General features: G+C 40.2%; 1 protein-coding gene across 5 annotated transcripts in view; it reads right to left on the minus strand.

Annotated features, from left to right (window-relative positions):
* Positions 1 to 12,786, minus strand: part of LOC124878881 (receptor-type tyrosine-protein phosphatase U-like) — a 334,335-nt gene that overhangs the window by 147,707 nt on the left and 173,842 nt on the right. For all 5 annotated transcript variants that reach the window (XM_047383059.1, XM_047383057.1, XM_047383058.1 and 2 more), the window contains exon 3: positions 6,336 to 6,607. In XM_047383059.1, coding sequence (XP_047239015.1) covers positions 6,336 to 6,607 — 272 coding nt within the window. The remainder of the gene's footprint in view (positions 1 to 6,335; positions 6,608 to 12,786) is intronic.

Below are 12,786 nucleotides of genomic sequence, written 5' to 3' on the forward strand. Positions count from 1 at the left end.
CAAACAGTGAGTTGAGCAAACACCTCAATGTCTATTGGGGTTATTTCTATACAGAAATTCTGCGCTCAATACCAGCGCAAATACAAACTCGATACTTGACCAACAGCGCAGCAATCTTTTTAAAGGCACAGGCTTCTTTCTAATGAAAAGGAGCAAAAACTATACATTTATAGTGTGACAATATGTTCATTGTCTTAGTAAATTCAACTGGGAGAAGGCAATTCAACACCTATTTAATACAATTTTTTTAAAGTTTCCCTGTTTCCCACACTTCACTGTGTAGCAAAAAAAATGGACAAAGTAACACCATTAGCAAGTGTTAATATTCTTTATTGAAGAATCGGATTCAGCTGTGCTATTACTTTGATTTTATTATTATTGGTTCTTTTAAGTTTGTGTGTTTTCTTTTTAAGGTCAGATTGCTGCTAATACACGGATATTTCCCACAAGAAAATGATTATTTTATTCTAAAATAGATTTTTACAGTGTAGACATGGATCTGGGTTGTACAGATACAGGTCCTTCTCAAAATATTAGCATATTGTGATAAAGTTCATTATTTTCCATAATGTCATGATGAAAATTTAACATTCATTTAACATTCATATATTTTAGATTCATTGCACACTAACTGAAATATTTCAGGTCTTTTATTGTCTTAATACGGATGATTTTGGCATACAGCTCATAAAAACCCAAATTTCCTATCTCACAAAATTAGCATATCATTAAAAGGGTCTCTAAACGAGCTATGAACCTAATCATCTGAATCAACGAGTTAACTCTAAACACCTGCAAAAGATTCCTGAGGCCTTTAAAACTCCCAGCCTGGTTCATCACTCAAAACCCCAATCATGGGTAAGACTGCCGACCTGACTGCTGTCCAGAAGGCCACTATTGACACCCTCAAGCAAGAGGGTAAGACACAGAAAGACATTTCTGAACGAATAGGCTGTTCCCAGAGTGCTGTATCAAGGCACCTCAGTGGGAAGTCTGTGGGAAGGAAAAAGTGTGGCAGAAAACGCTGCACAACGAGAAGAGGTGACCGGACCCTGAGGAAGATTGTGGAGAAGGGCCGATTCCAGACCTTGGGGGACCTGCGGAAGCAGTGGACTGAGTCTGGAGTAGAAACATCCAGAGCCACCGTGCACAGGCGTGTGCAGGAAATGGGCTACAGGTGCCGCATTCTCCAGGTCAAGCCACTTTTGAAGCAGAAACAGCGGCAGAAGCGCCTGACCTGGGCTACAGAGAAGCAGCACTGGACTGTTGCTCAGTGGTCCAAAGTACTTTTTTCGGATGAAAGCAAATTCTGCATGTCATTCGGAAATCAAGGTGCCAGAGTCTGGAGGAAGACTGGGGAGAAGGAAATGCCAAAATGCCTGAAGTCCAGTGTCAAGTACCCACAGTCAGTGATGGTGTGGGGTGCCGTGTCAGCTGCTGGTGTTGGTCCACTGTGTTTTATCAAGGGCAGGGTCAATGCAGCTAGCTATCAGGAGATTTTGGAGCACTTTGTGCTTCCATCTGCTGAAAAGCTTTATGGAGATGAAGATTTCATTTTTCAGCACGACCTGGCACCTGCTCACAGTGCCAAAACCACTGGTAAATGGTTTACTGACCATGGTATCACTGTGCTCAATTGGCCTGCCAACTCTCCTGACCTGAACCCCATAGAGAATCTGTGGGATATTGTGAAGAGAACGTTGAGAGACTCAAGACCCAACACTCTGGATGAGCTAAAGGCCGCTATCGAAGCATCCTGGGCCTCCATAAGACCTCAGCAGTGCCACAGGCTGATTGCCTCCATGCCACGCCGCATCGAAGCAGTCATTTCTGCCAAAGGATTCCCGACCAAGTATTGAGTGCATAACTGAATCAGAATCAGAAAAGCTTTATTGCCAAGTACGTTTTTGGACATACAAGGAATTTGTTTTGGCGTAGTCGGTGCAATACAATACAAATTAAACAGTATAAACATATCTACTATATAATATAAATATATGTGCACAGTTTTAAGTGAGTGAGAGTACATGATTACATGATGTACATGATTATTTGAAGGTTGACGTTTTTTGTATTAAAAACACTTTTCTTTTATTGGTCGGATGAAATATGCTAATTTTGTGAGATATGAATTTTGGGTTTTCATGAGCTGTATGCCACAATCATCCATATTAAGACAATAAAAGACCTGAAATATTTCAGTTAGTGTGCAATGAATCTAAAATATATGAATGTTAAATTTTCATCATGACATTATGGAAAATAATGAACTTTATCACAATATGCTAATATTTTGAGAAGGACCTGTATATTTCTGTGATTTCTGATAATTTAGCATTATATTTTTATTTATGATAACAAGAGTCAGTAAGTTAGGTCGTCACTGGTTCTGACAAGTCAGCTTCAGTCTGACCTTATCCTTTATTGTTTACTCTTTTTAGAATTAGCCACAACAGCCACTAAATATTTTAGCACTGAACAGAGGACTGATATGGGGAGGGTACTAAACTATTTACTGGCTGATGGAGCCACCTGCTGGTGGACATTTTCCTACACTAATTTGGACCTGCAGTAGAACAAAGCATTGCATGGTGTAGATTCTACCTCAACTCTTCACTGGGGAAACGTATCTCGATAGAGGAAACAGACCTCACACCTTAATGGGGCTGTCCGCAAGTAGCTAACGTTAGCTTATGTTGTCTGGCATGTTTTCTACTTCACTGTTGCAGATACAAGAGCGTTAACAACAATTAAAAAATTTGTAGTGCTAACACGAGGTAAAATCAACAAAAAGCAACACATTATGCCCCGATGTAAAGAAATCAAGAACACATTAGAAGCAAAGTGACTGACATCTATCCGCCTGAAAAGTGTTCCGAACTGTTTGTTGCCACTGCAGGACACTTTGCAGTTCAGGTACCAGGGGAGTTGGCTGGTGTAGTTTTACTTCCCCTTGCATTTCCACTCCAGGGACAAGGACCAAATCAAACGAAAGCAGGTAGATATCTACCACGAAAATCTCCTGGATAAGGAGGTCGGACTTTCTGGATGGACTCTGAACCAAAGCTCGAGATATGTTGAGATTTGCCTTTAAATACATTGATAAAATCTGCTAACTTGAAAGTATTTAAATAAAGGAGGCACCATCTCATCAAAGGATTTTTAGGAGATTTCAGCGAGTAAAATTCTAATATTTTACAGCTTCCATGTTCTTAGATTCGATTTAAAGCAAACAGTTGCAGCATGTGAGTGTTTGTTACTGTTCCACCAAACCGCACCTTCTAGGCTTTAATAATTAAAGGCTGGTGGATTACAAACATTTTCTTTGGAGATAAAACTGGTTTTGATTCAGTTTTAGAGCTTAACTGCCATAAAACTGTGTATATTATGTCTTTAGACAGTCAACTGCAATCCCCATTGGATCTCTGCATTTCTGTCTCTTGAAGTCTGGTGTCATGATCAGTGTAGTTTATATAAAATCCATTGTGCCCATGGATATTATTGAACAATTTGGAGTGACCCTTGTGGCTTTTACACCATAAATGCCATAAAACAATCTGATACAAATACTTTTTTGGTCTGATTTTACTGTTTTATTCACCATCTGGACTCTGCAACAATCCCAAGGGAAAGTCAGAGGATGTGGTCTAGATTCTAGAACCCGAACGTCAAACCACAGAAACAAACAGCCTGAGTAGATAAAAAGCATCTGGAAAGTTACATTCTGTAGAAGGAAAAAGCATTCAGGGACCCATAGTTGAAGCTCCCTAAAAGATGGTTATAAAAATTTGGGACTCCAGTTACCACAGTGAGATTGTCCAAAAATGGAGAAGGATTAGTGCTAATGAATGTTCCCAGGACTGGCCTAACAAAATGACTTTAGAAGTGCATCAACAACTTATCCAGGAGGTCAGAAAAGAACTAAGAACAACATCAAAGGCACTGCTGGTTTTAGAGGATGTAAACTGGGCAAAAATGCTACTGCTGAGCAAAGTCAGCACAAATGCCCACCTTATGTTTGTTAGAAACCATGTTGACAACCGTGACAGAAGGTGAACCTTTCAGAACATATGCCTCCCTGCAAGAAAATCCTGAATGAGAATGTGAATTTGTGATGGAGCAAGTGGATCGATGGATGGTTCAAAAACAAAAAATAAAAAAATGAATAAACAAACAAAAGTAAAACTAAATGGAAATTTCTGTGGGGATTATTCCAAGACTGGATTTAAATAAATAATGACGTGAAATGTGCTGTTCATGCTCGGAAAGGTTGCTGAAATTATACAAATTTTGTTAAGGGGAGAGGCCAAAACCCCTCAGCAGCAATTTAAAAAAGTCATTGGCAGTTACTGTGAATGCTTGATGGCGGTTGTTGCTGCCAAGGGTGGCACAACCCATTATTAAGTTTAGGGCCAATTCTGTTGTCATTTAGGGGCAGGTTGATTTGAATAGCTTTATTCCCTTACTATGAAATTATGAATATTATGAAATCATTATTTGAAAACTGCATTTTGTATTTATTAAGGTTATCTTTGTTAAATTTGTTTCATTATCTGAAATATTTAAATGTGACAAGGAAGGCAAACACTTTTTCATGGCACTGTTTGTAGATCTTTTTAAAGGTAATAGCATAATTAGGGATTCTGCTTATTTTTTGAGCACCACAATGAAGAATTTTTATCTGTGGAGAAAATATGGTCCATATCTGCTGGCAGCAGTGCTGTTTGCTTGGATAGAGACAAATCTATAATTACCAGCAGGTTTCGCTGGCAGAGCTACATAAATGCACTGGCAGGAAGGAGGCAAGTACTGGGTGCTGTGTGAAAGAAAATGGTATGATGGCGTCGATAGCAAAGCCTGGGCAAAATCTCGGTTTGGGAAAACACAATTTTAAGATTTGCATCAAAACTTTGACAGGATGAAAATATGCCAACATCAACAGGTGTGTTTTACTGAAATGTGAAGCTAGATGTTTGTTTAGGCTTTGAAAGTGACTGAGCAGAGCTTGTATCCATCTGTGTGTTTTTCATTTCCAGTTTTTCCAAAGTCTGGTCGCAAAGAAATACAATTTCCTTCCCCAGCAGGGATAGAGATTTTATGTGATAGACCAACACAAAATACAGTACTTGGAATTCTAAAATTTTCTTTCTAGAATTGCAAATGAACTGAACACATTCTTCAACAGGTTCAGTTCAGCAACAAGCCCAGCATCCTTCTCTCCTGCCCCCAGCCAAACAGACATCCCATCCTCCTTTCACTAAAGCTTTTCTGTCACAGCGCAAATGTTTTATCTTCCACCTCAGCCATGGACCCTTCTGCTTCTACATATTTTTTTTTTTTCAAACAAACCAGAAGATGCTGATGCTCCCCTGAGGGGTCCCCTTCTGCCTGTCTGTCTTTAGAAATCAAGTGAAGAAGCAGCTGGAGAGACTGAACTGGAAAAAGGCTGCAGGTCCAGATGGTGTCAGCCCCAGAGTTCTGAAAGCATGTGCAGCTCTGTGGGATTCTGCAGCATCTATCAGGTTTTCTTCCAAAATTGCCCTATATTTAGCTTCATTCATCTTCCCATGAACTCTAACCACCTTCCCTGTTCCTGCGGAAGATAAGCATCTCCTCAGCATAATGCTGCCATCATCGTTTTTTTATGGTGGGGATGGTGTGTTCTGGGGTGTTTTGCAGGGTTAACTTTTCTCCACCCATATTGTTTTGCATGTAGGACATAAAGTTGAATTTTGGTCCCATCTGTTCACAGTGTCCCTACATGGGTTGTAGCAAACTGCAAGCAGAATGTATGAGAGCTTACTTCTACCAATGGCTTTCTCCCTGCAATTTCTCCAAAAAAGAGACATTTTGTGTAGTGCCTGTCTAATAGATATCGTTGTCAACAGATCCTCCGACCTGACCTTTGGATCTCTGCCATTCCTCCAAATATAGGATGTTTTACGTATTTTGTCTGCTTCACTGATTAATGCTCTCCTTGCCTGGCGTGTAGGTCTAGGTGGATGACCTTGTATTGGTAGTTTTGCAGTTGTGCCATACTGTTATCTTTGTTTGGATGATCGATTGTGCTTTGACAAGAAATATTGTGGCATTTGAATGTCCTGCAGCATGAGATGTTATTGCATCCCCACATAAACCCCTAGCATTGAAAGAAGGTTTCTTGCCAAGACATTTTAGACGATATATTACCTCAATTTACAGCAACCTTTTAACGCTGGCAGTGCACAATAAAAATGAATACTGGCCCAATGGACATTATGTTCTGGTTTAGGGTTGATAAAAATACACACAACCTGGTCAACCTTCAGTTTGGGTTTTCCATGCATATGACTAACCTGGTAATCACTGGGCCAGAATGTGCTGACAGCCAGCTCCACCTGGTGCCACTGGTGCCCCTGGGAGCCTGAGATATTCCAAACAGCGCTGCCCTTGGGACCCCCGTTGACCCGGATGTAGACCTGTAGGGCCCCAGGACTGTGGCCGTCACGGCTGTACAGGAAGTAGCTGAACTGAATGCAGTGGGTGTCGTTCTCACTCAGGGGGAGCAGGTACAGTTGTGCTCGCTGGCCCCCCAAATGCTGCGAGGAATTGACCATCATAAAGGATCCTGGTGGGAAAAACAGCAAATTATTATTTTCTTGTTGTCTTACAGCCCAATTAACAATGACATTTTCAGATTACTGCAGTAATATGAGCTAGCTTTATCTACACATATTTTACAAATAACAGATATGTGAGTTTTTTCACCTGTAAGACAGAGCTAAACAAGCCTAAATATATAAAGTCACGGGGTCTAACTGGTTGGGCTTCCTGTAACACTTCTAGAATAGAAATATCATGTTAGTTTTCAGCCGCTGAAGATTGCCTACCATCATTCTATTTTTAAACCACCGGAACAGAGCCCAAGTGCCAGAGCTGACAGGTTCATGGATGTTTCTTAGAATATCTGTTAGTTCCTGCCAGGCTATTTGTTTAAATGCGGTGTGCCTGTGCTGCTACCTGCTCTCTGCCTTTACAGGGGCTACTATCACTTTCTTTCCTCAGAACTGCACCAGGTGTCAGATTGGACTTTCATCTTAAAATGAGGTTCAGAGATATATCAGCAGCTTTCTTATTTACCTGCAGCCCAGCAGAGTCACTCAGGACAAGAGGGGTGCATCACATTAGATAAAGGAGAAATAAGTGGGCTGGTTTGCCTTTGAAGGTTGCTTTCAAGCTAACATTAAGCTGAAACTGAGTTAGGAAGTGTTTTTTTGCCTAAGTGTTGTTTATGTACCCCTCAAACCTTCAAACATTTCCTTTTCACATCACAACTTGGCTTGTAGGATAGTTTAGAAGCCTCCAATTTTTAACTTAAAAGGTTTTAATGACTTGCTACGTATCGGAAAAAAAGTATTGTTTTAAAGTATGAATTTCTCCAATTTTGTGCTAAAACATGGCAACATTGGACTCTGCTAAGGAGAATCAAGCAGGGCTGGAAACAATGGTCCAGATGGCCCACCCTGATCGGTCATACATGATCCCTGCAGATGATCCTAATAAACATGTGAGTGTAGTGTACATTAGTATTAAGATGGTAAATAGTTTTTCAAAACTTTTACAATACTTTAAGCACACTCTTTATAAAATAAAAATGAATGGAAGATTTACTATTTGTTTTAGTTTTAACAAATGATATTTCGCGAGTTCATTATATTTCTTAGTGGTACTAACTATATGGGTTTAAAGTTGGCTGTATTACCAATAAATACTGATGCTAAATACCACACAGGGATTTTACTGTAATCATGTTTATGGTTTGTAACAAAATCCAAAATCCATTTTGTTAGATAAATGTACATACATTATTCAGTTTTCATTCTACATTGCTCATTTACTATCTAGATGTGCTGTTTATATTACTGATTGAGAATGGTTGTTATCTCCTTATATGCATAGAGGAATATGATGTTGCAACATGAGCACAGGATGTGAGAACAGTCTGTTTTCACATAAAGATAAACTCCCTCAGCAGTTGAAATCTCATGTAACTAGGGCGTTCCTTTTCTAATAAAAGCATGAAGAGCGGAGACTGTCTTCAGAGTGTGTTTGGAGGATTGTAACTGAGACAGTCTCCGGGACACTCTCCTTGCAAGTTAAAACAAACTAACTTCTCTGTGTCTTTCTTTGTGCAGATGTTGTAATGAGTGTTGGGGTTTAAACCTAACATTTAAATGGTCCTTCGAGAGCCGGATTCCAAGATACCTGACGATCCCAGCGGGTGAGAGAGATCCAGGTAAAACTCCGTGGCCACGGTAAAAAGACCTTTTCCGGGACTGGTTCTCCCTGACAAGCTGGAATCCAAGGGTTGACGGAACTCCAAAGACGCAGAGAAGTGTGAGTAAATCTTATGATTAAAAGAGGGATGAATGACAAAAGAATAAAATAGTAAAACCCTGACAATTCTAGACACTATCAGGTACAAGAGAAGAATACAGTTAAATTCCGCAGGAGGGTAGGCTCCCTTAGTTGAAATAGACTAATTAAATTCTACGTTAAGGACGGCGGAGTCCTCTGTTAGGAAACTAAGAAGAATACAGTTAAATTCCGCAGGAGGGTAGACTCCCTTAGTTGAAATAGACTAATTAAATTCTACGTTAAGGACGGCGGAGTCCTCTGTTAAGAAACTAATAAAAGGAGCGAGTGAGTGTGAGAGTGGAAAAATAGCCACCACTAGGTGACTGTTTTTCATATAAATTAAACAAGGAACAAATGGTGAGCCGTTGCGGATGCATGTAGGCAAGAAAATTCCACCTTAACAGGTTGAAGTGAATTTTACCGCAACAGGTTAGTTGATCACCATCTTGTTTAAAAAGTATTTCCAGTATTTAGAACACACCAGGTGTTAAAACCATACTGGAACTAAAAGTCGCCTAAAAATGGGTAAGGGACAAAGTAAAGAAAAACAAAAGTTACTTGATAATTTATCATGCAAAGATTGGAAAGTAGTAGAAAAGGAAGAAACAACAGCTGTGGAACCATTGTTACTGGGTAAAACATTATAACTTTAATGGAAAGTTATCCACGGCTGCCTTAAAAGACTTACAAGGTAAAATAGCTAACAAATGTAAACAAAATGAAAAACAAATGAAAAGAAAAAGAAATAATGTTTCACCGAAAGGAAGATGATGAATATTCAGGTCCTTATGCAGCCTTACAGCAACAATTAGCCCAACAAGATGAAGAGGCGGCTGGGGAAGATGAAATAACTGAGCCTATGGCTCCCCCTGTCGCCCCAGTTCCCAAAAATCCACCTAAATATACACTAAAAGATATAGGAAGTAAGCCTAAATTACAGAAAGACGGTGCAGTAGGGAACTGGTCAACAACCCTATCTGGGGACTTTAATAGTGTGTTAAGCCCTCCCAGGGAACCTCAAAAGTTACTAAGTTTTGAGGAAGAGGGACTTGAAGTACAGACTTTCCCTCTGATAGAACTTCCAAATCCACGATCAGGACAGAATGATCCGGCTGTAATAAGGGTATATCGAACATGGACACAAGATGATATTAAAAAGGCAGTAGAGGGCATTCCCCACCCTAGAGAAGATGTTGAGGAATGTTTGAAACAAATGGAAGACCTTAGACGTTCTTATCACCTGAACGGAGCAGAAGTACAACAGGTGTGGATGTGCAAGTTAGGCCCTGACTGGTTTCATGTTAAAGGAACTTATACGCCTACTCAAGCAGATGGTACCAACCGAGTTGCTGACAGTGATGATCTGACAGAACATGTGAACCCCCTATTGGAAAGAATTAAAGCTAAATATAAAAAGAGAGCAAATTACACTGAAATAGGAAGGTGCCGACAGAAACCAGATGAACCATTTGATGAATATAGAGCAAGAATGGGAACGGTGTTCAAGGTTCACAGTGGTCTAGAATCAAGTGAAGATGTAAACAGTGCCTTCCAACAACAGTTAAAAAATGCACTCCATTCAGGTTCGTCACCTGAAATACATGGCTGGGTAAACCGCCATTACATAGGAATGAGTGGAGGCTTATTACGGGATTACATCAACCATGCCCTGCATGCAGAAAAAGTTATAAAAAGTAAAAAGACCAAACAAAAAGACACAGTGTTCTACCACGAGGAAGAGACAGCCTGTTTTGATAATGCAGTTTATTATCAACAAACACGAGGCAGGGGGCGTGTTAGAGGTCGAGGAAGAGGTAGAGGCAAAGGACATTTTGGAGCACAAATCCAAGAGCATGCTGGTCCTGTGGAAAAGAGGGACATATGGCTAGAGACTGCCAAAGTAGCTCTGCCCAACAAAACTATAGTGCGTGACTAGCACCAGAGCCGCAGGGGAAACTGAGCACACAACCCCTTGGTGAAATGACAGAAAGGGTACTTTTGACTGAGGAGGGAGAAAACATATTAAATCTGGAAGACCTGTTCTATGTAGAAAAAATTAGACCAAAAATAACATTGATAGTACAAGGCACACCTATCACGTTCCTTTGTGATTCTGGAGCATGTAGAACCACCCTCAGAGAGCCACTACCACATGCAAAGCCTAGTGGAAATTATGCTGTGCTCAGAGCAGCCCAAGGAGTGACAAAAAGGGTTACTGAGACTGAACCCATATGGCTCAGAGACCCGGAAGGAAAAAACATGCCAACTTTCGGTACTGATATTGCCAGAATGTCCAGTAAATCTACTAGGTAGAGATGCGATGGTCGCCTTACAACTAATCATATTGCCAACTCCTGATGGATTAAAAATAGCTAGGGAAAGGCCTGAAAATGTATATGTAATGCAGGGAGTGGGAAGCCCAAACTATTACTATACATTGGACATCCCAAATAAAGCACCAACTTCCACGGGGTCATTTCTCGTAGATGAAGGAAAAAATTCCATACAAAACCCTCAGGATGTAATGTCACCTGATGACCTACATGTTACAATGTGGTACACAAACAAACCAGACACCAAATACAAAAGCGAATTTGACAAAATCACTCCAGTAAAAATAACAGTGTCATATGTGTACTCAGACGTGACAGCAAATGCCGCAGCTGCAGTAATACTGCCAGATACAGTCAAAAGGTTGTTTAGACAATACTCAGAACCTCATATCTCACTGTGTAAAGAGACAACTGAAGAGTGGAAAAACTTGGGCCAATTAGTAAACAGTGGTGAAAGAGCAAGAGATTGGGTTGCAACAGGTGTAAACACCTGGTACAGTCAATCAACCCTGATGACAAAAAAGGCATTGTTTTGGACAGTGACTGTCCAATCCGGAGTGCATCTAGACAAAAAGGAAAAGTGACATATCTTCTTTACTAAGGAACAAGAGGAACTGTTGAAGCTGGTTCCTGAAAAACTATGGTCTCAAGGGCCAACAGATGTTGGCCTAGTCAAAACAGCGCTTCCTGTTGTAATAAGACCCAAAACAGAATACAGGGCTAGAGTGAAACAATACCCGCTAAAACCTGATGCAATGATAGGAATTGAACCAGTTATTACAGATTTGAAAAAGGCAGGAGTGTTGATTGAATGTGCTGAGTCACCCTGTAACACTCCTATATTCCCTGTAAAAAAGGCACCTCCATCTGTAGGGTGGAGGATGGTTCAGGATTTACAAGCAGTTAATAACGCAGTCATTCAAAGATCGCCGTGTGTAGCAGATCCACACACACTGTTGAATTCTCTGAACCCAAAAGCTAAGTTTTTCACTGTAGTGGACATAAGCAATGCATTTTTCTCTGTGCCACTGCATAAAGACAGTCAGTACTGGTTTGCTTTCACATTTAAAGGAAAAAGGTACACCTACACAAGGTTACCTCAGGGATATTGTGAGAGTCCAACAATCTACTCTCAAGTTTTGACCTCCAGTCTGTCCACCTTCGAGCCTCCACAAAACAGTCAACTATTAACATATGTAGATGACATACTGGTGGCATCAGAAACAGAAGAAGCATGTAAACAGGACACTTTAGCTCTCCTAACACATCTAGCAGGAGAAGGCCATAAAGTAAGCAAAAGCAAGTTGCAATTTTGCAAAGAAACAGTAAAGTATTTGGGTCATCAATTAAGTTCAGGAGGAAGAACAATAATGGAAGAGAGAAAAACAACAATATTACAAAATGAAACATTAAAAGACATGCAACAACAATCGCCAAAGCAGGAACAACAACAATGGCAAAGAAAAGGGGCACAATTAAAAGATGGTATTTTCACCTGACCAGAAAATAAACCAATCCTACCAAAAAACCTATACAAATGGGCAGCAATATTGAGTCATGGTAAGTCACATGTCTCAACAGGAGGGATGACAGGATTGGTAAACCAAGTATACACAACCTATGGATTCAACTCCTATTCAAAAAATTTGTAGAAGCTGCTTAGTATGTGCAAAACACAAAGCATAAAGAAGAAGTATTGGCATTCACCTAAGTGGGAAGGGCCCTATCAGGTGTTGTTGACTACTGGAACTGCGATTAAGATTGCAGAAAGGAACTCATGGATCCATCTAACACATTGTAAAAGAATAATAGAACATGACTAAAATAAATTTCTCAATAGCAGTGTTTACCCTAACTATCATTGTTTGTGTTGTAGTAATAGCATTGTGGTATCTGTTGTAGCATTGTAGCTCTTCATCTGACCTTCAGAGGTAGTCCGGCTACAAAGGGGGCTGCAATTATAGTTTGCAGTTGTCTCAAACCGGTGAAGATTGTCCACAGCTCTGCTACAGGTTTTTAGGAAGGGCTCCAATCTACAGAAAGATGTTCACCCCTA

Source organism: Girardinichthys multiradiatus, chromosome 13, assembly GCF_021462225.1.
Source record: "Girardinichthys multiradiatus isolate DD_20200921_A chromosome 13, DD_fGirMul_XY1, whole genome shotgun sequence".
In the NCBI taxonomy this organism is placed as follows: Eukaryota; Metazoa; Chordata; class Actinopteri; order Cyprinodontiformes; family Goodeidae; genus Girardinichthys; species Girardinichthys multiradiatus.